The 27,942-nt window shown below is 37.2% G+C and overlaps 2 protein-coding genes, 1 long non-coding RNA gene and 1 pseudogene across 5 annotated transcripts in view; 1 reads left to right on the top strand and 3 right to left on the bottom strand.

The window, feature by feature from the left end:
* ccser2b (coiled-coil serine-rich protein 2b) overlaps positions 1-2,125 on the bottom strand; it is a 73,262-nt gene extending 71,137 nt beyond the window's left edge. For all 3 annotated transcript variants that reach the window (XM_051913595.1, XM_051913596.1, XM_051913597.1), the window contains exon 1: positions 1,835-2,125. The gene's annotated coding sequence lies outside the window, so the exon portion shown is untranslated. The remainder of the gene's footprint in view (positions 1-1,834) is intronic.
* Positions 2,126-3,338: 1,213 nt separating this feature from the next.
* On the bottom strand, positions 3,339-5,146 carry LOC127523182 (uncharacterized). The gene is made up of 2 exons (XR_007932825.1): positions 4,147-5,146; positions 3,339-3,871 (listed from the first exon to the last, which is right to left on the bottom strand). It is a non-coding gene; the product is annotated as an uncharacterized LOC127523182 (long non-coding RNA).
* Positions 5,147-9,107: 3,961 nt separating this feature from the next.
* Positions 9,108-12,533, bottom strand: LOC127523180 (serine/threonine-protein kinase pim-3-like; annotated as a pseudogene).
* Positions 12,534-13,486: 953 nt separating this feature from the next.
* On the top strand, positions 13,487-27,336 carry patl2 (PAT1 homolog 2). The gene is made up of 19 exons (XM_051915529.1): positions 13,487-13,651; positions 14,113-14,266; positions 14,521-14,786; positions 14,884-14,949; positions 15,051-15,104; positions 15,193-15,348; positions 16,265-16,342; positions 16,464-16,609; positions 19,521-19,595; positions 19,684-19,807; positions 19,977-20,097; positions 20,188-20,285; positions 20,387-20,440; positions 21,842-21,984; positions 22,642-22,798; positions 22,880-23,020; positions 23,298-23,395; positions 23,860-24,000; positions 26,611-27,336. Exons 1-19 carry the CDS (start codon positions 13,631-13,633, stop codon positions 26,642-26,644), a joined length of 2,127 nt encoding a protein of 708 aa, XP_051771489.1. The 5' UTR covers positions 13,487-13,630; the 3' UTR covers positions 26,645-27,336.
* The last annotated feature ends 606 nt before the right edge of the window (positions 27,337-27,942 follow it).

Consider the following 27,942-nt stretch of genomic DNA (forward strand, 5'->3'; position numbering starts at 1 on the left):
TGCCTATATTGGATCCATGCATTAGGCTTAAAATCGTCTATTTTGAATTAATTTGTATGACGTAAGTTGTACATAAACATATGATATAAAAAATCATGAATTTTTTAAATATATTTCTTGAGATTTATTTATAATGTTGTTTTTGAGAATTGTGAAATTTAAAAAACATTATTTACAGAAAAAAAAAAACTATTGTTATCATGATATAAGATTTTGATTATATCGCCCTACCCTACTGTCAAAGATGCTAAATATCTGTCTTATAATGATCTCTCATCACATATGATAACTTAAAATGCTAGGTATACATCTCAAGGGTTAATAGGTTGGCAAAGCAGCAGAGCATAAAAAAAAAATTGACCAAATGTATCTATGGACTGATGGCACAACTGGGACATTTCTTTACCATGCACAGACACCCTCTGGCTTGCTCAGGCTACTGCACAAACCACACCCAACCACCACAAACTCTGCCAGAGAGGCCAAAGCATGAATTATCTATGGAGATCAGATATCGGAGAAAGCCAAGAACAGCAGAGAGTAGAGTTTATGTTAGGGGTGGGGGGATGGGGGGTGAGACACGCAGTAATTATATTGAGCACATGGTTCTTTTAATCCAGCATGTTCTGAACCACAGCAAACAAACCTGCTGGACCCTACTAACTAGCACCAGTAAAGCTTATCTTATTGATAATCATATTAGACAAAAAAGTGGCTAATTCGCTTCTTATCATTAAAAACACGTAAGAGTAAGCAAAGATCAGCATGGTCATTATTTGTTTCATACAGGCTAGACTAAAACACATCTATAAGCATTATGCAATCATGAATCATTAAAAATTATAAGAGATCATTATTGGCCTCACAGTTTTGGCCACATCAGTATCAGTCCTTTTGTAGCAAGGGAGTGTCACATTACTTAAAGGCCATCATTACCTGTGTCTGACCTTCAAACCTTTAAAATGCCACAAAAGTGTTTATATCATCTGCTTGAATTGTTCTTGTCACACAGACAAGAAGGTTGCATTAACATTAATTGTTGTTGTTGTTGTTGGTTTGTTCTTTGGACCAATCAATTGGCATAGCTATCATGGAAAATGCTTAAAAATGCTTCACCCACTTGATCAGGGGAAAAATCAGCACATTAAAATGTCAAATAATAAATCTCAAATTAGTATCCAATAATAATCCAACCAAAAGATGACTGATATAAAAATCCAGACATGTGATAGACATGTGATTTGATGTGTACTGTATGTTATCATTTTCTGATAGTCATAGAAGGGTCATTCTACAACTGCGGTCATGTTTCCATCTGAAATATATATATATGTCATGTTCTTTTGACAGTCATGGAGTGCTTCTTTTAATTATAAATATTTTCAAAGACACAAATTATTGTGTAACACTGGTGAAAATATAAAATAATTATTTCAAAAAGTATATTTCATTCAAAATGTTTATATGTAAATTGTAAAATAATGTTTTATAAATAATACCTGGCTGCATTATAAGAAAATGGATATTTACATTCTCGTTATAAGTGACTTTCAAAGAAACAAAAAAAAAAAATGCAAACAACAATAATAATACTATTATTGCAAATCTTAAGCATTAAATTTTAAAAATGTGTATGTTCAAAAGAGAGTTTAAATTGAAGTTTTTCCATATCAATGTGAGTAAAAACATCTGCCACTGAATGACCCGGGAATGTAAACAATGTCAAAAACACATCAACTCACATGATAAAGCCACTACGAGCAAACTATAGTCTATATCAACGTAGATAATAAATACAACAGACAAATGCGCGCAGTGAAAAGGGAACCCACACCTTATCTGAACGGCTGCCTGTAAGATTTCATCCGAAGGCGAGTACAGCTGGGCGTGGAAATCCACCATAGGAGTCAAGCCCGCTTACTGTCACTGGTAAAGCTTCCACCTGATCCGATGGTTAGTCGATACTCGATATGCAGTTGTCGACTGGAGGACTGGTTCTTCTCATCACATTCTATGTTATTGTGGAAGTATGTCCTACCGGCATGAGAGCATGTTGTGTAAAAACAGCTGACACTGACGTCTGCATTCCTCATACTGCGGGTATACCCGGAAATAGGCGTCGCTTAGCGGCGTGGTCATTGTTTCTGGCTGCGTCCGAAAACTGAAAAATGCTGCCTCCGCAGGCAGGATAAGGAGGTACTGTAGGAAGAACATATTTAAAAGCATACAAGTTTCAATAAAAATGAAATTAAAGTGTATTTTAGTTTACCATAAATTATTGTCCGTACATTTGAACCATATTTCAGTGACGATAGAAGACATTATGAAATTACATTTAAGTCCTACTTAAGTGGATCGAAAAAAAAACAGTCAAAAGTTGAGCTAATTGCATTTAACATAAATGTTAGCCTATCTCATTGCAATGAGCATGCAGTGTCCGAAAACATTACATTCAGTTCACACTCAAGTATATTCTTTAAAGTATTTTATTTATTTATTTATTTATTTATTATAAGAATTACACTTGTTAAAAGTGTAGGCTACTCTTTTTCAAGACATAATTTGAAGAAACTTTGTCAAGCTATTTGCTTCTTAGGATATGAAGTAGCCTGGTGAAATAACTAGTTAACTTCCTCTTTTAAAAAAAAAGAAAAAAAAAACATCTGTTTGCTCATGTTACCTTTAAATGTAAAAAAATCCTTTCTTTATTTATTTATTTTCAATTCAATTTTCAATATATTATTTACTGACCCTGATGTTTTCTCCAAAACAAGAACTGAATTGTGTTTGCATCATTGATCATTATCTTCCTGTTTAACACTATAAAGCTGCTTTGAAACAATCTGTATTGTATTAAGTGCAGTAATAGGTTACAGATTACAAGTTACCCTATTTAAAATGTAATAAGTAGTGTAATTTCAATTACCTTATTAAAGTAATGTAACTAATTACATTTGATCACTTTTCTAAATTTCTAACGAATGTTTTTAACTGCTAATCATTTTCAAACATTTAAACCAGGCAGGGTTAACCTTACAGTAGTTCTCAACACTGATTACTGTCAGACTTTCAAAATCCTTCATCACTTGAATTAAGATCATAATAGTTTAATTTTAAAGAGCACAGCCACCACAAAATCAGACTTTAGCATCTATTTTTACTTTGAGATCGTTCTGAGGTTAAATACAGATTTCTGGATGAAATCATTTTTAAATTTCCAGCACTGGAATGAATTTTTATCACTCGCCATGGTGGCAACTCTTTGAGCGGCAATGTGGATTGATGTAATTGGCAGGTGTGGTGCGCTGCAAATTCAAGAAAGAAAGCCAATCAAAAGCATCAGAATAGCATCACTTTACTAAACGGTCTTTAAATGGCAGGAGAAGGCATTGTGCACATAAAAAACAGGCAAAGCAACAAATTAATATTATTCAACATATCCTAGCTTTTTACAGAAAATATTCAGATGCAACTCCCTTTTTAATCGTTAGCATTTTCATAAGTAACTAATTCAATTACACATTTTTTTCTCAACGGATTACAGTTACATTTATTTTGTAATTAAATCACGTAATGCCGTTACATGTAACTTTACTCCCCAACATTAAAACGCTATATAAACAAAGATGACTTGTCTTGACTTTTAAAAACAAAGCAAAAATTACTTTTAAAAAGAAAGCAAATGTGGCTGTGATGACTTGATGGCTTCTTTCCAGTCTTGAAGTCTCTCATGTTCTTGCTCAGGCATGGACAGGCTCTGAGGTCTCTGGTGTGGCGGCTTGAGTTCCCTGTCAGGTTGGAGTTAGACTTCAGGCTTCGGGTCAAGTCTCGAGCTCAAGCCCTCCACCAAGGACAGCAAGTATGTTATTTCCTATCCAATACAAATATTATATGGACAAGTCAACTCATGAATGTTTTTAGAGCTGATTTACAACAGAATTGAATTCTGTTTGCATTACATATTCTGCTATTTTCCTGTTTATTACCGTGAAGCCGCTTTGAAACAATCTGGATTGCATAAAGCACTATATAAATGAAGGTGACTTGACTTGACATTACAATGAACGCAAATTGAAAATCTCACTACAAATAATCCAGAATTAAAGACAAGTAATAATAATCCCACTCTGTTACATTTCCTCACACCTGAAATCACTGATCGAGTGAATCTCCTGAACTTCTCCAATCCAGATCATTTCTAATCCATTGATGTTGGATCCCAGGTTAGGCACTGGCTAATCAGATCACTGCATTCTGTACAAATTTTAATAAGGAGAGAGCTGGTTAGTCATGACCATGTGACTTGGCATCTATGAAAACAGCACCTAAAACATGATTAATATAAAATTTTCCTTATCTTTCCTTTAAAAGTGAAGTATGTAGTTTTTGTGACACTAGTGGCACCGAGCGGAATTACAAAATAAAGCACGTTTTCAAAAAACCTTGCAAATGCCCCTTTCGCGCAAACACAGCTCTTACTGGTTCTTGTGAAGGCATGTTTCAGGTCCAATACTTTTGGCTGTGTTGCATTTGTCTTTATGAAAATTTGTCCTTCTGAACAGGTGCACGATGATGCTATATGGTATTAAAGCATGCTTTGTAGTGCGTAGCATCACAATGTTCTGTTCACTTTGACGTGTTCATGACCCGTTTAATCTTTGAAGGTATACAGTAAATGCGACGAATTTTGGCGTTCACCGCTGTAACTAAAGCTGAATTTCTTTTCCCATGGCTCCGCCTGCTACAGTAGTCACGGCCCAAACTCTCGCTATACATTGAGCTATATATAAAAAAAATCTTACACACTTCACCTTATGTATATAACCGTTTCTGTTATAACTGTTTCTGTGCAAAGCCAGTGCTTTGAATTTGAATTTTTCCAAACTGTGCAGCTTAGAATAATATGATTAAAAAAAAAAAAGTGAGCAGGTGTAAAGGAAGTTAAAGGTAATAGTCTGCACAGAATGCAGCCATTTGATCAATGTCTGTCTGCATCCCGATCCTGAAGAGAGGATTCTTCTTGACAGGCTCCTTCTCCACAACTGGTTTAAGGTACCTAAGATCAACAAAAAGTGTTCAGAGATGACAAGTTATGAACAGTTTTTAAATGCCATGTCAAATCTGTTCTGTATTGTATTTAGACAATAAACTTGATTTTAGACAATAAACCTTTTTGTTTTAGGTCATCCCATAAGTTGTGGAGACAAGAGCACCCTGTCACAGCCACCAAGGAAGTGCTTTTTAGTCAGCTTAGCATCTGGCAGGTTTACACGAGTGGCCTCTCCACCCCTCCAGTTCTTAGCGTCTTGTGAGGCTGGCCATCTCTGGTAGCATCTGGCACCAGGGTTGAGGTATCAGTATTTGCATCTTGTGGCCTGGGGATGTGTGCATAGTTTTTTGTCCATAGTTAATTTCTTTGCCCCTCTTTTTTACTGATGCTCCCTATCATGGACACCCCAGTCTCAGAGCTGCTGCATAAGGCCTCACCACTGCTAGGGCTTCCTGTCTCAGCCATTTCCATCTTAGCTGTTCCAGTCCCAGAGAGTCCTGTTAGTCTCAGTCAGAGCTGCCGCCCCAGATGCTCCTTCCACAAAAGTTCCTTTCTTGGACAACCTGGACTCCAAGCTACCCATCATGGTTGACGAGGTCCTAGAGCTCCATGTCTTGGTTGCCCCAGAGGTTCCCATATCAGTCAAAGCTGGTACTCTATGCCACCTCAGTCGCAGGGATCCCTGTTGAAGACATGTAAAGTCTAATTGGTCAAACACAAATTAGATGAGTTCAAAATACTTAAGTCTGATGCAAATAATTGCCTTTTGAAATAATTTTTTTGGAATAAAACCAAGGCGACATTTTGTTACAGTGTACATTATTAAAATCAAAAGTTGTATCTGCTATTATTAATAGACTTGAGCTAACATGAACTAACAATGAACAGTTGTATTCTTATTGATTAATGTTAACAAAGAATAGTAACTACTGAACCAAGCTATTGTTAGTTAACGTTAGCCTACTTAATTGCATTAACTAACGTTAACCAATGGGACCATATTGTAAAGTGTTACCTATTGTTCTTGTATTGCATTTTAATCTGTTTGAAACATTTGTGTGCTTTATACATTTTTGTGTATTGTTTTACTGTATAATTCAATGTTCAGAGTTACCTGTTACCTAAAGCTATTACCAAATAGGCTACCCTAATAAAATCTTCAGCAATTATCATTAAATGAAAATTTGATATTGTCACATGCCTATATAAACAGTTTAAAGTAGGACTATAAATAATTACATAATTATTCAAAACAGTTTGAAGCAGAAATATTTAAAACCTTGTGTACATTTTGTATTCTCCTTATAATGTCTCTTTATATCCCCTTATTAAGCTAAAACATGTTTGAAAAATTTGCATTGCATCCCTACAGTTTTTAATGCGCTCCTAAATTTTTCAACTTACGAGCACATGTGCTCCTCGGGAAAAAAGTAAGCGTCAAGCCCTGTATTTACAGTTTTCACTATAAGTTGTTTTATATACTGTTCTTTAGGTCTATAGGTACACTTAGGCTGCTGGGAAAAAACTTTTTAAATTAAAAATTACACAAATGAAAATTGACTATGACAGAGGTTAAATCAAGGTTAATGTTAAATCTCTAAATAATTCACAAATCATACTCTAGAGTTGTCGCATTGTGATATATGAAGCTGCCTGAAGTGTACATACGAGTAGACTCGCTCCCAAAGTCAAAATTGAGGGGTCGAGGGTCTGTCCATGTAAACTTCCAAGCAACAAGCAGAAATAAAATAAGTATTTTATAATCTTTTTTTTTCAATTACTGTTTATCTTAATTGTTTCAAGCAACAAAAATGTATTTTTTTTTTTTTTTTATGGTTTTAGTTTTAGTTACTGATAATAACCCAGGTGCTCAGTGCAACCGGTTCCATTTGACTACCTTATCATATGTTGATTATTGTTCTGAGCATAAAAAAAATCTTTAGTGTTTTGCATTCTATGAACAGGTGCTGGTCATATAATTAGAATATCATCAAAAAGTTGATTTATTTCACTAATTCCATTCAAAAAGTGAAACTTGTATATTATATTCATTCATTACACACAGACTGATATATTTCAGATGTTTATTTCTTTTAATTTTGATGATTATAACTGACAACTAAGGAAAATCCCAAATTCAGTATCTCAGAAAATTAGAATATTACTTAAGACCAATACAAAGAAAGGATTTTTAGAAATCTTGGCCAACTGAAAAGTATGAACATGAAAAGTATGAGCATGTACAGCACTCAATACTTAGTTGGGGCTCCTTTTGCCTGAATTACTGCAGCAATGCGGCATGGCATGGAGTCGATCAGTCTGTGGCACTGCTCAGGTGTTATAAGAGCCCAGGTTGCTCTGATAGTGGCCTTCAGCTCTTCTGCATTGTTGGGTCTGACATATCGCATCTTCCTCTTCACAATACCCCATAGATTTTCTATGGGGTTAAGGTCAGGCGAGTTTGCTGGCCAATTAAGAACTGGGATACCATGGTCCTTAAACCAGGTACTGGTAGCTTTGGCACTGTGTGCAGGTGCCAAGTCCTGTTGGAAAATGAAATCTGCATCTCCATAAAGTTGGTCAGCAGCAGGAAGCATGAAGTGCTCTAAAACTTCCTGGTATACGGCTGCGTTGACCTTGGACCTCAGAAAACACAGTGGACCAACACCAGCAGATGACATGGCACCCCAAACCATCACTGACTGTGGAAACTTTACACTGGACCTCAAGCAACGTGGATTGTGTGCCTCTCCTCTCTTCCTCCAGACTCTGGGACCCTGATTTCCAAAGGAAATGCAAAATTTACTTTCATCAGAGAACATAACTTTGGACCACTCAGCAGCAGTCCAGTCCTTTTTGTCTTTAGCCCAGGCGAGACGCTTCTGACGCTGTCTGTTGTTCAAGAGTGGCTTGACACAAGGAATGCGACAGCTGAAACCCATGTCTTGCATACGTCTGTGCGTAGTGGTTCTTGAAGCACTGACTCCAGCTGCAGTCCACTCTTTGTGAATCTCCCCCACATTTTTGAATGGGTTTTGTTTCACAATCCTCTCCAGGGTGCGGTTATCCCTATTGCTTGTACACTTTTTTCTACCACATCTTTTCCTTCCCTTCGCCTCTCTATTAATGTTCTTGGACACAGAGCTCTGTGAACAGCCAGCCTCTTTTGCAATGACCTTTTGTGTCTTGCCCTCCTTGTGCAAGGTGTCAATGGTCGTCTTTTGGACAACTGTCAAGTCAGCAGTCTTCCCCATGATTGTGTAGCCTACAGAACTAGACTGAGAGACCATTTAAAGGCCTTTGCAGGTGTTTTGAGTTAATTAGCTGATTAGAGTGTGGCACCAGGTGTCTTCAATATTGAACCTTTTCACAATATTCTAATTTTCTGAGATACTGAATTTGGGATTTTCCTTAGTTGTCAGTTATAATCATCAAAATTAAAAGAAATAAACATTTGAAATATATTAGTCTGTGTGTAATGAATGAATATAATATACAAGTTTCACTTTTTGAATGGAATTATTGAAATAAATCAACTTTTTGATGATATTCTAATTATATGACCAGCACCTGTATGTATTGCCACCTACTGGACTTACCTGACCTCTAAGATTTGTTATTCTGATTTTTCTTATTTCCTTGTCCAAATTTTCAAAAGCGCATTATGCTAGTTTATACTCTGTCCCAAGTTTTCTACTCTAATTGTGAGGAAAAATACACATTTTGCTACCTTAGACTCTGCCCAACTAGCCGATCTCTGACCAATCGGGCTCCGGTTTCAGCTGGGGCTGCATATTCATGCACACAGGGACCCTACCAGTGGAGCAGAGGATAAAATAACATGTTTGTGGAGCGTCCATTAGTTCATGGTCCACTCCTCTTTTCCGTAGGTGCACAGGAAGCTGTCTCTGCAGGTCCTGTGTCAATCCTGATCACCCTATACAAATCATTAAAACCTTTTATCTAGACTGATTCTAACAATCCATCCAACCTATGACTGCTGTGCTTCAGATAAGTGTAACGTCACTGGCCACCTGTTCTGTGTAACCAGGGATGGTGCTCAATGTCGTCTAAGCTGGGACGGTCTGCCACCTCTGCACTGAGACACCAGCTAATCAACTGACGGCACTCTGTTACACATAACACAGTACTTGCCTTCAATAACACAACAGAACAAACTTCTCTGTCTGGCTCTATCTCTGAATGCTATCTCTTGCCTGTAGACAGCTCTCTAGGGAAGTGCAGTCTGCTGTTAGAGGTGACCCTCCATGCGGCTCTGAAGGGTAAAAAACCACATAGGATCTTTTTAGAGCGTCACCCCCACTGACCAAACAGTAGCCGGTCCTGCATGATAGCATTGCTGAAGAAACCACTCAGGAGGAGCGTACTGACGAGTGCCTGAGATACCCAAAAAGATCAAAAACATCCACTGAAAAGGTTCCAGTCCAAACTAAATGTATTTCTGAATCAATGTAGAGTTTCCTTTTGGTGGATAATCAAACGTTTACAAAATATCCATGTATAAGAACATCACACAGACTGAAGTAGTAAGAGCTTTCTTTCTGTAATGCAAACCAACCTGAAAACGATGTGTAGGCCGAGTCCTTTAGGAGGTCTCCACAACCAAAGTCCAGCAGCTTGATGTCATGTGAAGCTGTGGAAATCAGCAGGTTCTGTGGCTTGACGTCCCGGTGCAAGACTCCTCGGCTCTCGCAATGTTTCAGCGCAGTGATGAGCTGGACCAGCACTTTCTTGGCCAGGTTCTCATCCAGACAGCCGTTCTCCTCATAGAAACTCTGGAGATCTTGGCAAGGAACTGGTCGTTCCAGGATCATGATGTAATCAGTGGGACAGTCAAACCACTCCACGAGCTGCAGGACATTGGGGCAGGCAGGAGCTGAATTGACCCGGGTCATCAGTGCGACCTCCAGCGGCAGCAGACCCTGGCCTTCCTGCAATGACAAATGTTGCATTACATCCAGGGCTGAATGCGGAAGTGTGTGTGTGTGCAAACCAATAAAATGTGAAACAGAACAACAGATTCACGCTGGAACTTACAACATTCAGCCTCTTGTTCATCTTGCCTTTAGAGACATACTTGATGGCAACCTGTAGACAGAAAGCACAGTAAATCACACCTGCCTCATTGTGACATATGACATTTACTATTATCAATTCTGAGAACACTTCTAAAGGCTGTTTGAATGAAGGAGGGAAGAAAATGTCTTACTGGCAGTCCATCAGACCTGCGGGTCCCAGCATACACAGAGCCAAATCCACCTTGCCCCAGCAATGGGCCCTTCGCATATGCTTCTGCAAAATATAAGATCACAAGATGTCTTTAAGACATGTTGCAGTATATAAATCTCTAAAAGAATTTTACTTTAATGCAGTTTTTACATCAAAGATCTTGAGAATATTTTACAATGACAAATCAATTAATAGTTGAGCCATAACTTCTTTAATATAAGCCTATTCTGACCTGTGCAAGACCGTTTGGCAGGTCTCTTATATGAGGTGGATGGATGTCCATCATCTGGAGCTTGCTGGCTGCCGCTCTGCCACTTCCTCTTCCTGTGAGTCTGATGATCTGTTGACACAGAAGAAGCCAACTCGGAAGGCAGAGGTGCTAAATAGCCAGGTAGCTCTTGACTCAGTGGCTGGGTTGGGTTTGGCAGCGGTTCCTGATTATTGTTGTCACCAGAGCCATGTCTCCCAACCTCCTGACTGGCCGTCTGGGTAAAAGCTGCACTCCTGGGTCTGGAGCGGCCTGAAGCTGAAATATTTCACACATCAAATACTTAAAGCCTCTATTAGTAATTTAAGTATTGGCTAGGCTTACTTCTTTAATATAAGCCTATGCTGACCTGTGCGAGACCGTTTGGCAGGTCTCTTATATGAGGTGGATGGATGTCCATCATCTGGAGCTTGCTGGCTGCCGCTCTGCCACTTCCTCTTCCTGTGAGTCTGATGATCTGTTGACACAGAAGAAGCCAACTCGGAAGGCAGAGGAGCTAAATAGCCAGGTAGCTCTTGACTCAGTGGCTGGTTTGGGTTTGGCAGCAGTTCCTGATCATTGTCACCGAAGCCATGTGTCCCAACATGACTAGCCATCTGGGTGAAAGCTCCACTCCTGGATCTGGAGCGGCCTGAGGCTGAAATATTTCACACATCAAATACTTAAAGGCTCTATTGGTAATGTTATATTGATAATCAATAATCAAGTTCAGTAGTTACATCAAATTATGGTAAATTATATTTTTCAACTTTCTATTGGGTTGTGAATTACAAATGAGCAAATCAGCTGTTTCCCCCCATTATAATTGTGACAAGAAAAAAAAATACTTTTTTGAATTTGCTTTTTAGAAAAGGTATGCAGTGTTTCATTTACAAGGAATAAAATACATGTGATCATTTAGCTTTGAAAAAAAAAATGGGTTCAAATGGCTTAACTTTCACAAATTACTTCACATGAATTAAGTCAAATAATGTAAAATATCAAACTTTAACATACCAATATAAACAAATGAAAAATTAAAACACTCACCTCGTCTTTCACCCATGCGAGCCACTGAAAATCTCCTCCAAACTCCAAGAAAAAAAAAGAAAAAAATGAAAAATAAAACTCAAACAATAAACCAAACGTGTCTCTTTCAAAGAGAAGAACTCCTTCAAAAATAAAACTATAAAACTCAAAGAAAATATCCTCCGAACTCCTTCAAAAATCACAATCTCAGCACAGAAAATACTCTTCAAAAGTCTCTTAAGTCGCCTTGTCTCTCAACCAACAGATACCGATAGTTCGAGTGTATATATTCAGTCAAAATTCATTACACGCGTCGCTATAGCAACTACATTTCGAATTATGCATACGGACACCTGACGTCGGGTACATGAGTACAGTTAAACAGTTTTGACGTTAAATTATGTTTTTTTATAAATTAAGTTAAAGTAGGCGATAATATGAGCTTTTAATGAATAATTATTCTAATTAAATAATATGTGATTAATTAACATTGTGTAAAATTTATTAGGATTAGATTTATATCATAATCTGACAAACAAATTCTGTAGGAAGGTAACATGGCACGTCCGAATCCAATGATCGTGCCACATCCTGTCTCCTGAGACACCTATCCTTCGCTGCCTTCACTGTCTCTATCATATTCATAAGAAGATGCCACATATGCGCCCCCATCTTGGAACGGTCAGCAAGTTAGTGGTGGGAGAAACGGAGCTTTCTAAAAGTGCTTCGGAAAATGATTCCATAATTCTAGGCGCTGGAAACCGATGCTGGAAACACCTCACACTGGCGACACCAGTGCTGAAAATACCACACTCTGGTGGTCCAAATTATATAATGACACTTTTACAGACTAATCCATGTTCTTATGAAATTAAAATCTATTATGTTATCTAAAAAAGCGTCTGTACTATAATGTGTTATTTTATTAATTTGTAGTGCTGGTTTTGTGTATAGGGAGATCTTGGCTAATCAGGGCACACGGTTCACTTATGAATAGGAGAAACTTCAACGCGCGATAGGGTGGAATACGTCCCGCCTTCTAAGTAAAAGAGCCAATCGCTGATTGATAAAGCCATTTCGTCATTGTAGCTGCCGGCTCCGGTTCCCATAGAAACCTGAGACTCGCGCATAGAACTGCACGTGCGCATTAGCTTGTCTAGCATGAAAAATAAGCTTTTTAAATGCTATTTTAGCATAAGAAACAACATTTATTTTTGTTGCTGATTTGAAATATGTAATTTAATTTGGAGTTCGCCAAGCAGTTTTTGAGATTTCAGGATTCCCCCATTCAAATAGATTGGACTTGGCCTTGGATGCCCAAAATAGCTGCCCGGAGGCGTTGCAAATATGGCCGCCGACGAGTGAACAGGCTTTCCTTGAAAGGGACTTTGGTTTAGTCTCCCAATATGCACACTACTAAGTCACAAATTTGCTGTTTGGGGTCTTTATTTATTTATTTATTTTTAAAAGAAAAATAAAGAAATGAATAATTTTAATTAGCAAGGATGCATTAAATTGATCAAAACTAACAGTGAAGGCATTTATTTTATAATGTTACAAAAGCTTTCTATTTCAGAAAAATGCCGTTCTTTTGAACTTTCTATTAAACAAAGAATCCTGAAAAAAAAAATACATTGATAATAATAATAAATGTTTCTTGAGCAGTAAATTAGCATATTAGAATGATTTTTGAGGGATCATGTGACACTGAAGAAGACGGATGCTGAAAATTCAGCTTTACCATCACAGGAATAAATTGCATTTTAAAATATATTCAAATAGAAAACAGTTATTTTAAAATGTAACAATATTTCACAATATTATTATTTTTGCTGTATCAGTATTTAGTTGTTGGTGGGAGTGGGAACGTGTCCCCTTTAATGTCTATGGTAGTTACGTCGGCCTTGCGTGAAGCACCACCTAAGGGCGCGCAGGTGTGTTCATTTGCAAACACTGATAAGCACATGTTACATCACGGGCAGTTGTAGAAGTTTAGCGAATGTGGATGCTTGACGAAATATTTAACAAAATATTGAAATACTGACAATATTTAAATGGGTGATTCTGAACATCCCGTAAGTAGATGAAACAATAACATTGTAAATAAGATGAACATTTTGGATGAAAGCAATGCCGTGCATATAGCCTATTATAAATGTACTCATTTAAACGTAATATTTTCGATAGTACTTTACAATAAGGTCCCATTAGTTAATGCTTTTACAGACAATAACGAATAATGCGCAATACATTTGTTACAGTATTTATTAGTCTTTGTTAACGTTATTAAAAATACAACTGTTCATTGTTTGTTCATGCTAGCCCAGGTAAATTAAATATCAGCAGATACAACTTTTGATTTTAATGTTATAGTAAATGTTAAACTGAAGATGGACTGAACTTTTAGCATGTTAGCTAACATGGCTAACAAATTGAATCTTCTTGTAAAGTGTTACCATATTTTATTTGTATGTAATCCATTGCTAATAAGGTGATTGTTAGCAATGTTTTATTATATATATTTTGTGTCTCTCAGGAGAAAAACGGGGAATCTGTTCCTGATGCCATTTGGCCAGAGAATGGAGATCAGTGGAGCGACAAAGAAGAGGATGATGAATGTGGACTGTTGCAGGAAATGGCTGAAGAGGATGAGGAGATTGACCTCTACAATGAGGAAACATTTGGCTTAGGTATTATTATATTATAAAATCATAACATGCACAAATTGGTAACTGACTGAGGAAGGGTTTGGAAACCAATATATGATCCATTTAAAGTTGTATAAAGCAGAAAGGTCCCCATCCATTTTTGTTTAAGTGGAGGGTAATATTGTATTTGTATTGCTAGATGCATTGTAATCACTTTTAAGAATTATCCCTGCAGCATGTTTTTTTTTTTTTTTCCCTCTCAAACTCCCTAAACACCACTATGCAAAAATTGCCAGATGATGGTGCGAGTGGTGAAAATCCAGATGCAGACCCTACGGATCTACTGCTGCTATGTAGTGACAGCACTCCAACACCAAGGTCTTCACCTCCACCACCTCCTAGACCACCTTCTTCTCACAGTTCCCGTTCACCCCCCAGACCGGGACCTCGCATTTGGCCCCACACTCCAACGGGCCGGTCTCAGAGAGGGAGAGCTGGTCGAGGCCAGCTGTTTGATGACCCAGCTGTGGTGAAGACTGTGGAGGGTCGACCAAGCCTGAAGGTTTACCTGCCTGTTTTTTTTTTTTTTTTTTTTTAACATTTCAGAAATGCTGGTGTGAACACAAATTGTCTTTTTTCTGAATTGGATTTGTTTTTAGAGCCTTGATAGTGCCATTGTGGATTGCAGCCTCAGCTCCTACTGGGAGGACCTCAATTCAAATACAGTGTGTAGTCTTCAATATTTAGCAATATTATTTTTTTTATTTGACCTGAGGTGCAATATTTTTTTTCTTTTTTTTTTTTTTCTTCCCCCTCTACTTCACAGTGGATGATGGCATCTTTAAAGTCCAGTAGGCCACCTCCAGCATCTATATATCAGGTGATCAAGCAAATCTCAGATGTGTCATTTGCAATTATACAACATAACCATCTGTTTCAAAGATCATTTTGATCTTCTCACCATTTAGGACCAGGCGATCGTGGGAGTGATTGACCGATCAGGACGTGGCAGGGTCCCACCTGTCTCTCCAAACTTTCTTTCTCCTATGAGGCCTTTTTCCACTAGCCGGGGCAGGAGAGGACAGCCTTTTGTTGGATCCTTTAACCAGAGATGTCATTATCAGGTAGTGGGGTTTCTAATATAAATGGGGAACTAGAGGAGATTGAGTTTTACGTTCTGTAAAGGTAAATTTGAGTGGTGTTTCCCTGTGCAAAACTAGCTGCCACTACTCTAGAATGTTCTTGGTGGTTATTAGCATTGCTAGGTGTTTTCTACAGTTTTTCTTGTACCCAAGTCAATAATAGCTTGACATTCCAGACTAAACCATAAGTTTTTGTTAATGGGTTTAGATCCTCCTTTTGATTCTTATGTAAAGATTTTAATAAAGTGAGACCAGTTTTAGTTTTAGAAATTTAAACCATAAACAAACAATAGCTTGTCCTAAGCTTATTTTCTGTGATGGGGTTAATGTCGTTAAACCATCAACAAACAAATTGGGTTTGGGGACTCACAGAGTGCTGCTGGGAAAGTTTCAGAGAGAGAAGTTATTTTTATTTTTTTATTTTTTTAAAGCACATTATCTGATGTTTTGTTTTGCTGTCTAAACTGGTTTGAAATATCAGCTCATACAGGATATTTAATTGTGCATGCTCAGTACCCCTATTTGGTTTAGCTTAGCAGTCAGATTAGCTGTCATGTCCATTTTCACAATTCAGATTTGTGTAGTGTTCACAAACCTTTCAGTGTCCCAAAGGTGTATACATCTGACAGGTCTTTTTATAGTGGCTTGAAAAAAGATTCACAGTCAACTTTATTCTTTGACTTTAGCATTATAACGATACAAAAGCCAATTCTATTTAAGTTAATTATTTAATATGGTTAGCGGTTTGTTCAAAACCCTTGAATTTGCTCTAGTCATGCTTTACTTGGCAAACACCAGTAATTATCTAGAAGTTTAGGCAGTCTGCTGTGTCAATCCAGTTTTTAATAAAGAGCAAGATGTACAGAAATGGATCTACTTTTTTCTTTCTCTTGTTTAGGCACAAAAGAGTCCCATGGTGCCTTGTTCACCTTTTCGTCCCCAAAGACTCTTTACACCCCAGCAACAATATAACCAGGTGACCCTCTTGTTCATACAATTGCTAATTTTCTGTTCCTGAATAAAGCCACCTTTTTTTTTTTTTTTTTTTTTTTTTTTTTTTTGTCCAGAAGCTCATATCCGTTTTTGTTTTTGTCCAGCCTGGAGGCTTTCTGTCACCTTCCCGTCCTCATCTCTCTACCCCAATGCCCCACACGCCCAAACTCATGCACCTGCAGTTCGGGACGGACTCCCCCAGGCCTGCTCCATTCTACAGCCCATCCTCCAACATCATGCAGGGCTTCAGGTTGGTCATCTACTCTGTAAAGGAATACTTTTGAAGATTTCAAAGAAAAATATGAACCGTCATGTTCTTCCAAACCCTGCTATCAAGCATTTTTTCAAATGGTTAATGGTACTGGGATGTATACAACTTCAATACGTTATAGACCAAGTCATACAGCCACATTGTAAAGCAAACTGAATAATGTACTTCCATTTATTCAAACTTGACTCATGAAAAGGTCACACTAGGTGTGATGTCTCGAAACTGACCACATCATGGAAAGTTTGTGTAAGTGCAAATGAGATTTGATAACAAATGGGTCTCATTTACTAATATTTGCTTGGATTCATTTATACGCACAGGAGAACTTCTCATGAGAAATTTCTGCCTAATTCACAAAATGTGTACACACACACACACACACCGAGTAACTGTCTAGCTCTCTATATATGTGTGGTTCACTCAGAAGAGCAATTTCAGTTGTTCCTAAAAAATTTTTTGTACATTTAGAAAAATGTAGAATGAAAGTCGATTAATCATGATTTGCTTGTGAAAACATTCTTACTCCCATTTCACGCATGAATGAGTGTGAAAATTCTACCAAATATCTTCATATTGTGCTTCAGTAAAAAGCCTAAAACGGAGTCAATTTTGTATATATATGTATATATATATATATATATATATATATATATATATATATATATATATATATATATATATATATATATATATATATATAAATATAAATAAAGGTTCAATATTGAAGCCACCTGGTGCCACACTCTAATCAGCTAATTAACTCAAAACACCTGCAAAGGCCTTTAAATGGTCTCTCAGTCTAGTTCTGTAGGCTACACAATCATGGGGAAGACTGCTGACTTGACAGTTGTCCAAAAGACGACCACTGACACCTTGCACAAGGAGGGCAAGACACAAAAGGTCATTGCAAAAGAGGCTGGCTGTTCACAGAGCTCTGTGTCCAAGCACATTAATAGAGAGGCGAAGGGAAGGTAAAGATGTGGTAGAAAAAAAAGTGTACAAGCAATAGGGATAACCGCACCCTGGAGAGGATTGTGAAACAAAACCCATTCAAAAATGTGGGGGAGATTCACAAAGAGTGGACTGCAGCTGGAGTCAGTGCTTCAAGAACCACTACGCACAGACGTATGCAAGACATGGGTTTTAGCTGTTGCATTCCTTGTGTCAAGCCACTCTTGAACAACAGACAGCGTCAGAAGCGTCTCGCCTGGGCTAAAGACAAAAAGGACTGGACTGCTGCTGAGTGGTCCAAAGTTATGTTCTCTGATGAAAGTAAATTTTGCATTTCCTTTGGAAATCAGGGTCCCAGAGTCTGGAGGAAGAGAGGAGAGGCACACAATCCATGTTGCTTGAGGTCCAGTGTAAAGTTTCCACAGTCAGTGATGGTTTGGGGTGCCATGTCATCCGCTGGTGTTGGTCCACTGTGTTTTCTGAGGTCCAAGGTCAACGCAGCCGTATACCAGGAAGTTTTAGAGCACTTCATGCTTCCTGCTGCTGACCAACTTTATGGAGATGCAGATTTCATTTTCCAACAGGACTTGGCACCTGCACACAGTGCCAAAGCTACCAGTACCTGGTTTAAGGACCATGGTATCCCAGTTCTTAATTGGCCAGCAAACTCGCCTGACCTTAACCCCATAGAAAATCTATGGGGTATTGTGAAGAGGAAGATGCGATATGCCAGACCCAACAATGCAGAAGAGCTGAAGGCCACTATCAGAGCAACCTGGGCTCTTATAACACCTGAGCAGTGCCACAGACTGATCGACTCCATGCCACGCCGCATTGCTGCAGTAATTCAGGCAAAAGGAGCCCCAACTAAGTATTGAGTGCTGTACATGCTCATACTTTTCATGTTCATACTTCTCAGTTGGCCAAGATTTCTAAAAATCCTTTCTTTGTATTGGTCTTAAGTAGTATTCTAATTTTCTGAGATACTGAATTTGGGATTTTCCTTAGTTGTCAGTTATAATCATCAAAATTAAAAGAAATAAACATTTGAAATATATCAATCTGTGTGTAATGAATGAATATATACAAGTTTCACTTTTTGAATGGAATTAGTGAAATAAATCAACTTTTTGATGATATTCTAATTATATGACCAGCACCTGTATGTATCTCAAGTGTGCAGCACATGTCCTGAAAATTAAAGCCAAAACTTTTCCGTTGCCCCCTGGTGGCTGTCTGCAGTATAGGTCATAAACCCCATCCTCTCCATGTAATCGAATGGGTTAATTTAGTCAAACTTTAAAAAAATAAATCCAATCACACTTGAAATCATTTTTTTTTTTTTTTTTCTAAAGATGGATTCTGACATTTTAGGTAATTCTTACCATGCTGACTTATGTCCAAGTGTGTTTTTTTTTTTTTTTTTTTCTCCAGTAATTTTAGTTTGAGGCTGTAAAAATGGTGGGGTAATGTCATGATTAACAGCTGTGCTTGCGATTGAGTCTGTGGGGGTATGGGTGGGACCTTGATATTGCTTCACTAATGCACACACTCTGGCATTTTCTAGAATATTTTGGCTTAATTTTACTACGAAGGAAGTGAAGACATGTTGTGCACTTGTATTAGGATATATTCTAATATAGATGAACAAGTTACGGGTACTAAGATGATGATGATGATGATGATGATGATGATGATGATGATGATGATGATGATAAATTAAAAGCTTCTACATCCTGATAACTTAAATTCGTATTGAATAAGAAATCTGGTATTGGCTGTAAAAAAAAAAAAAATAAATAAAAAAAATAAAAAAATAAAAAAATTCTTATGACAGGATTTTATTTTGAGGTTAAGTTTTCAACTTTGGTTCTGTAATTTGATCTTACTAGCTACTATTTGGTCTTTCCATAACTGATTTTTATTTGTCAACTTTTAGAGCACCAGGTCCTGTTGCTCAGTTCCACCCACAGCACAAGCGGCTTTTGAGTCAGCGACAGCAGAGACCTCACAGGTAAGTGCAATGAACGTTGTCTTATGGAAATAAATGTTTACCAGGAAATGTTGTCTTTCCCTTTTCTGAATTGAAATGTAATTCTTAGAAAACCAGTGAGCTGGGACCCATATTCTCAAATCATGACCGATAAAGAAAAGGAATGGATAATCAGGTTGCAGATGATCCAGCTACAGAGTGAGAATCCACATCTGGATGACTACTATTACCAGGTCTGTATCAGTCCTAAACTGCTCCGCCCTCCTGAAAATGGGCAAGGAAGTTGTTGGGTTTAACTACTGTTCGACATCTGTTTTCTCAACACTGTCCTGTTGGCTGTGTGCTGGCTTTAAAAAAGTTACTTCCTTACAAATGTATGAGTGTTATTTTTAACCTCTTCAGGAGTACTATCAGAGGATGGAAGCCAAACTTAATGAAGAGGAGTTCCTGGGTGACCGGCTAAAGAAGGAACCACCTAAACTCACAACCCCTTATGTTACGAAAACGGTCTCGTACATCCCAGGTCTGGCACAATAATCTGATGGAATGCCTGTTTTATAAATTTACAGTACGAGTAGTTTGTAGTGATTCTTGCATTACTACATTACTACAGTGGTCCACATTGAAGGTTCGCTCGGGCAGGTTGCGGTGTCCACCTGTTTCTCTCCCAGAAGAGCAATTGATGCTGTTCATGCAAACACACCTGATGAGGTGAGATTTGCTGTCTTTAACTGAAGATGCAAAAATAATTTGGAATATTTTGGTGAGGAGGGGGGCTAAAAAAAAAAAGCTGTACCTTCTTATTTGAGCAGGAGCACAAAGACACTAGACAGCAAAGGTTGGAGGTGTTGAGCACCATTGAGAAGGTAAAGTAACCACTTTAATATTTGAATCTGGTTCTGAAGTTTTTATTTTGGTTTGGAACATTTTTTTTCACTCTTATACTGTGCCCTAACCAAACATGTCACCAACCATCAGTGACTTGCCATCCCGCACATGTTCTCCATTAGGGCTGGGCGATAAACTAAACTATATCATATCGATAAAATTTGCATCAATGATAAGTTCTGGACATTTTTACTCTATATGGATTAATCTAACAGCCTATCACACAGCAGAAATAAACGTGACGACAGCCAGTCAGTGCATGTTGCTAATAAGTGATTTCTGAGTGTCTCTCTTTGAATGAACTGTGCGGTTTCATCTGATACACAAACTCAGACGCATGTGACGCTCAGTGTTTTCAGCGTTTGCAGTCTCATGAGGACATGAACACATGAACTTCATCTCCAGAGCTGCTTTGAGAGTCTACCATCAAATAAATACACACTAAAACTGAAAGTTCTTCACAACAAATTGACTTCAATGAATTGACAGAAATAGATCACTACTGTATACTAAAATGTACTTCTAAAAGTATTATTATTATTATCATACAACCAAGATATTTTTTTCATCCATGTTTTAAATTAAAACAGTTCTGTTGTGCATCTTATTTGACAAAAAATAAAAATGTTTTAAGTAATTGTTATACATTCATTTGATTTACATTTTTAAAGCTTTTATTAAATTGCTAAAGTTTATATAAATTTGTAATCAAACAGAATCCCCCAAAAAATAAAATGGGAAAACAGAATTTAGGGAAAAATAAAATGGATTTCATGGGGCCCTAAATTAAAAGGTAGCTACTCTGTACTCTGTTTAATTGTGAACAAGTTTAAATGTATTCCCAATGTCTATTAACGTTAAAAGAATAATGTGATTAAATATTGATATCATATGATATGGAAAAAAAATATTGTGAGGTTTTTGGCCATATCGCCCAGCTCTATTCTCCATATTGTTAGTGTCTGCTTTTCTTCTTTTTTTTTTTTTTTTTTTGATTATAAATAATCATTGTTATTGTTATAACTGGTCCTTCAAGTGAAAATGACACTCTCTTGTGATATGCATGACTTCTCCAATCTTTTAGTCTGCTTAAACCTGCCACTGCAAACTTGCATTCATCTGCATTCACTTTTGAGTGGAACACACACATCTCAATATTCAGTCAACAACTGCATTGAAACAACTTTTTTTTTTTTTTTTTTTTTTTTTTTTTCCTCCATTAATCCATGAATCTCAGATGTACTTCACAAAGTCACAATGAAACCAAAGTAGCGACATATTTTGTCTTCCGTATTTAGTACTCTACTTTAGGGGGTAACTTTAGTTGCATTCTGATTTTGAGCACCGTATGACTGTTTAACCACTTTGCTTTCTCACAGTTGTACATAGTTTTGTTAGAAGTAGAAGAGGCAGAGAAAATGAAGGCAACAGTGTCTGACAAAGATGAGGAGAGGCAGTTGATGCAGAACATGAAGAGGAAGGTGCAGCAGCTTTACACTGAGCTGAGGTGCACTAATCTATTGTAAGAAACTTCTTTTAATTTAGTTTTGAATGTACAGTATAATGGCTTGTTTCCACTGGGCAGTAAGGTATGCAATTTTTGCCATTTCCATTGTCAAAAGTTGTGAATGGTACCCTAATTCTGAACCATACCATACCACTTTTTTGGGACTCTTCCGTTGGGGTACCAAGCATAATAGTACCAATAGTATGGATACCAAAAGGGTGGAGCTACACTCACTGCAGAACGTTGATTGGTTTACAGAGAATCATCACTTGCGCGTGCTACAAGTTGAATGACAACACAATACCATTGCAACACAATGTGTATTTTTCGGCTTTTTTTCCTTTTGCAGCCTTCAGCCTTTGCTCAAACAAACCTGCTGTATGTCATCCATTGTTGTTTGACGTCATTCTCGTGTGAAGAAAGTGACGGTAATCACTACTTTCCGGCATACACCACGCCTATCAAGTAAGGGTTGGTGGTGGAAATGCAATCCGGATCAGGGTTTGCTGTCCCGAATTGTACTGAACTGAACCGTACCACTCGGTGGAAACGAACCATAAGTTTGATTTCATACTCCTGTGGTCTATTTTATTTATTTATTTTATTTATATATATATATATATATATATATATATATTATAATATAATTCATATTCTTCTCCCTCCCTACAGGGATTCAGGAGAGGAATTTATTTCGTGTCTACTTGTATCTAAAGGAAAGAGGATGTTGGCCAGACTCCTGCCCTTCCTGTCACATGATGCATCCCTACATATCCTGAGCGTGGTGACCAAACACCTCCCGGTATTGATGAGCAGAGATACAGATGAGGTCTGGAACATGTGTAATAATTTGTGTTTTCAGTATAGCTTTTGATGTTGATCACATATTCACGCTCAAACCTCTTCACAGGCCCTGCCTGTTTTGTATCCATCTCTCCGTGCTGTGATTGATGGACTTGCATTCAGTCAGCTAATCAGAATTCTCAAAGAGTTCACCACATCACTGCCCGACTCAAAAGACACACGGTTAACGCTGGCCTGCCAAAACAAGGTCAGCTTTCAGGCAGTTTATTATAATTTTGTTTTTATTATTATTATTATTATTATTATTATATATTTTTTGTCCTTTTCTGTGTATGTGGTTTTACTATAACTACAGTTAGCTAATGTTTAACAGCTTTACATTTTTTCAGGGCTTCCTAGTGGTATTGCTTTCTAGTATTTTCAGGTTTAATGAAGGCAGGTAGTCTTTACAATGTGTACTGTATTTAAAAAAAAAAAAAAAAAAAAAGCAGCATTCTTAAATTAACTTAATTGTTGCTTTGCAGTTTGGTCTGTCGCTGCTGTATGCTCTGCTCTCGCAGGGAGAAAGGCTCTTATCTTCTGACCTTCCCATGGAGCCCAGCATTGGAGATTTTGAGACCTGGTACCATTTGTGCTTGCCTTCAAATTACTTAGAACAATTACATTAGTCTGTGTCTCTGTATGTCAAATATCATGTACATAGAAATCATACGGTAACTTTGTGTGAGAAACAGATCCAAATTTAAGGCACAAGTCACTGAAAATCTATAAACATGCTTTTCTAATTTAGTATTTTGTCTTGTTTCCAGTCCAAAATCTAAGTTTTTCCTTAAAACAAGCTAAATTCTCTGCCGGTGGGGTAAGAAAAAAAAATCTTGTTTCTGTTTTAATATTTTTTTTTTTTTTTTTTTTTTTTTTTTTTTTTTCTCCCAGAAAACAAGATATAATATCTTATGCTGTTTTGCTTATCTAGTAAATGCATCTTGACTTAAGAATTTTTAGATATTTGGACTGGAAACAAGACAAAAATACTATTTTTAAAAAAAATGTTAAAATTGTAACGTAATTTTTCTAACAACCGTCAAGGACGGATACCGTATTCCATGTGGCCCGGCAGCTATCCCAGACAACACTTGTTGAGCCATTACTTCTGCCCTCCAACCTGCTAACACTTTTCTGTCGCTATCTGGACAAGCGGACCATACACCGACTAAAGAACAACATGGAGTAAGTCTAAATACTGCACTCAATACTTCACACTTTGCATACCTCTTAGGGCATTTTCAGACCTTTTGCTTTGTGAAATGGAGACATAAATTGAAATGTAGCCTTGTGAAGGTAAACTGAACCAATGAGAAAATTCAACTTTATAACAAATGCATATCGCAATTTATCCAAGTCACATGCAAGTAAAACTGTCCTCTCATTGGTTCACCAGTTTATTTTGAGAGGGCTTTGCTCGTAGCAGTTGTCCACAATGGATTGTTAGCTCCGTGGACTAGCTGTCATTGCCAACACAAATATGAATGTGTATGTAAGCCTGGGTTCCCACTGTAACTGATAAATCCATTAGAGAATGAAATCAAGGCCTTGTCAGGACTGCATTCTTGCAATTCCTCCTGTTTAGGAAAAGAGCAGTGACATTAAGGTGTTGCTTTTTGGTATTCAACAATAAGTAATGTTCACCAAAAAATTATACACTAAAAGATGTGTCGCTTGTTTCATTGATAGTTTTGTTTATCAGATTGGTTTCTTACCACAAGCGAACTGTTCCAGAGTTCGCTTCCATTCTGGCAGAGACCACCTCCTTCAGGTGATTCACTGAAGAAATTCATACAGGTTTGCAGTGACAGAGTGTGTATACGAGTTTGAGGGGTGAACGATTCCTTTAAAAATCAAATTGCATATTTGCACAGCCATTAGATTTGCTGATACCTGTACTGTATAGTTTCTCTTAATGAGAATGTTTGAACCCTTTTCATCCACACTTTTATGCTCTGAATGAACTGAGATTTTCACACTCACTATGTTAGAGATTTTCAGTACGTCATCCTACCCATAGCTTGCTTGTTTTATCTGCACATGAATATTACACACTTGCAGCTAAATTTACTTACAGCTTGCAACAGCGCAAACCCTCATTTGGCATTAGTAAATTCTGACAGTAGTTCGTTTTTTTTTTTTTTTTTTTTTTATAAAGACATGCTGTGAGAAATTAGCATTGAAAAGGCATGGGCAATTATTTTTGCGGCTGACCATATTGCATGTGCATTTGTAGGATTTTCCGTTTCAGACACAACATTTATGGGAGGAGAGTATTTAACCCTGTTGCATTCGGGTCCATTACACCTTTTGCGTTTTGGTCCTTTTTGCTTCTGAATTGCTCTGTGGTTTTACACATGAAATTATGCTGATGTTCTTTTTTTTTTTTTTATACATCTATTACATAGATTTGTCTCAACATACATTTAGCCTCTTACCTGAACTCTTACGCATTTATTTATTTTCCCACTGAGACTACATTGTTTATAAACAAAACTACAGGTATGTGTGTTGAGCAGGGATGGAACTAAACTCTGCAAGGCTGTGGCCTTTCAGGAACTGAGTTTTGCACTCATCTTAACCCATTTTGCACTGGACAAGGTTGTGGTAGTTGCTGTTATACGATTCAACCGTCTCCATTGACTTTGTATTGCGTGAGGCTGCCTCCTTGTCATTTCTGACTTATTACAAAAAACAGAACAATGCCTAAAAGCTGCTGTAAGACAAGGTGTACAGCTAACAAGCTAAAAAACCCAGAAATGAGCTGTCGACCCCAAAAAATGAATGTTTAAGGACACAAAAGTGGATACAGGAAGTGAGACAGATCGCAACTGGTCATATTACTATAAGAAATACACTGGAGGGGAACGTAATCGGTGACAACATATGCTAAACAAACAAAAACAAACCATTCATTATTTTTAACCACGTCAAAGAATTATTTCACCTGTCGCCGAATACGTTCCCCTCCATTGTAGTTCTTATAGTAATATGACCCGTTGTGCTCTGTCTCACTGCCTTTATCCACTTTTGTGTCTTTAAACATTCATTTTTTGGGGGGGGGTCGACAGCTTATAGAAACTTAGTTCTGGGCTTTTTAGCTTGTTTGCTGTACACCATGTCACAGCAGCTTTTAGACATTGTTCTATTTTTATTTTTATTATTTATTTATTTATTTATTAGTAAGACATCTGAACGTATCTGTTGCCAAGTTGCATTTATTTAATTTTTTTTTTTTTTTTTTTTTTTTTTAATTTGCTGTGCCTGTGGTGTTAGATCACCCAGACCTGATGATGCAAACTTTTGAAAATGGGTTTCAATGTGCAAGTTTTTGAAAACTATAGAGTTATTGTCTCTGTGTGAACTACAAAATGCAAATTTTTGAAAATGGTGACATCATGCACATGCGTATTACATGTTCAGTCTATAGGCACGTAGTGTTTCTTTACAAGTGACATCGTCAACTATACAGCGCTTTTAATCATTTTGCAGATCCGTGTGAACGAGGGTCATTTTGACAACATCGTTGTCATGTAAACGTACCCTAATTTGCACCATTTTAGGTAGATTGTGTTGGTCATAATAGAAATGAGCTGCTGCGTCTTGTCTTTTTTTTTTTTTTTTTTTTTTTTGTGCATTGTCAGTAAATCGGTGCTTTTATGTGATTTTGCTGTCTAATGCTAATTTGGCCTGTTTAGTAAATTCGGCCCTTGGTCTTTTTTTATTGTAAGATTAAGTTTGTTTGTTTGTTTGTTTTTTTTTTTTTTTTTTTTTTTTTTTTTCCCCTGACTGCAGATCAGCTACAGGATATCTGGCTGTAGCATCATAAATGAGCACTGACCCTTTGACCTCTCTCTACAATGACCTGAAACACAGGACGACGCTAAGCATGAATTGGATTTTGTGACGGACCACATTCATCAGTTTATCTGTATTCTTTTTCCGGTTAACCTCAATTCCCCTTCTCCTAATTTTTAAACTGTCTACTTTAAGCATATTCCATTAGTCCTTCTATCAAGGTCATCTTTGCACTAATTGGCAATTAGCACTTTTTTTTTTTTTTTTTTTTTTTTTTTCTCCAAGATTTCAGTATGATTTATCAAAAAGTGGCTGATATTCAGTCATAAATCATGGCCATATAAAGCCTCATGAAGAGTTTTGCATCACAGATAAAGTTGATCATGTTGAATTTGTGGTCTGCAGGTCTTCAGAGCGAGCTGTTGGGGTTGATGTAAAATGATAGTTGCACTAAAGGTGTTGGGTTTAATTTGTGATTTATAAAAACATCTTTTGTTATGAATCCAACTGTCTTTCAAAGAAAGGTTTTGGGTGTTAATTTGGATACTTTAATGTTAATTTCAGAATGATGTATGCTTATATGAAAAATGTTTGCAGTATGGTTTCATTTTGTTTTATTTTTGTAATTGTTCGACCCAATGTCATATCTAATGTATTTTTTCACTGTTGCAGAGCACATGCAAGTAAAAAAAAAAATAAATAAATAAAAATTTGTAAAAGTAATTGACTCAATGTTAATTTTAGTGACTGAACCAACTAACAGATGTTCGTTTTTAGACATTATCCTTTGATTTGTGCTATTCACTAGTGTTGTCAAAAGTACCGACCGCGATACCAAGTCAGTACTAAAATTAAAAATGTGACTCTTTGAGCACTGTTGAGCAGATTAGTAAACACCTGATTGGCCTTTGTGTTCACACGCTCATCAGATATGTCTGATTGGCTACAATGATCAACGCATGGGAGCGTTTGAAGGCACGTGAAAGTGTTTGAATTTGAAAGCGTGAGCGTTTGAAAGCAGGCTTGAAAGCTTTCAAACGCTCCCATGTATCTATGAAAGCACTTGATTGAAGAGCGTCATTGATGTCCATTTACATGTTTTTGAAGTGTTGATCATTGTAGCCAATCACCTAGCTTTGTTTCCATCCAAAGTTGTGACTTGTGTGCAAATTTGGAATATCGCATAAAACATTTGTGAATAAAGCACTGTTTCCATCCAGTGAGTCAAGAACAAAATCGTCACTTCCTGATAAACTGCCGTTAAATATCCTAAGAAAAATGGAAATTGCTGCAGTAGAAGCAACTGTATATAATATTTTTCATATATAA

The sequence above is a fragment of the Ctenopharyngodon idella genome, chromosome 12 (genome assembly GCF_019924925.1).
Source record: "Ctenopharyngodon idella isolate HZGC_01 chromosome 12, HZGC01, whole genome shotgun sequence".
Taxonomy (NCBI): Eukaryota; Metazoa; Chordata; class Actinopteri; order Cypriniformes; family Xenocyprididae; genus Ctenopharyngodon; species Ctenopharyngodon idella.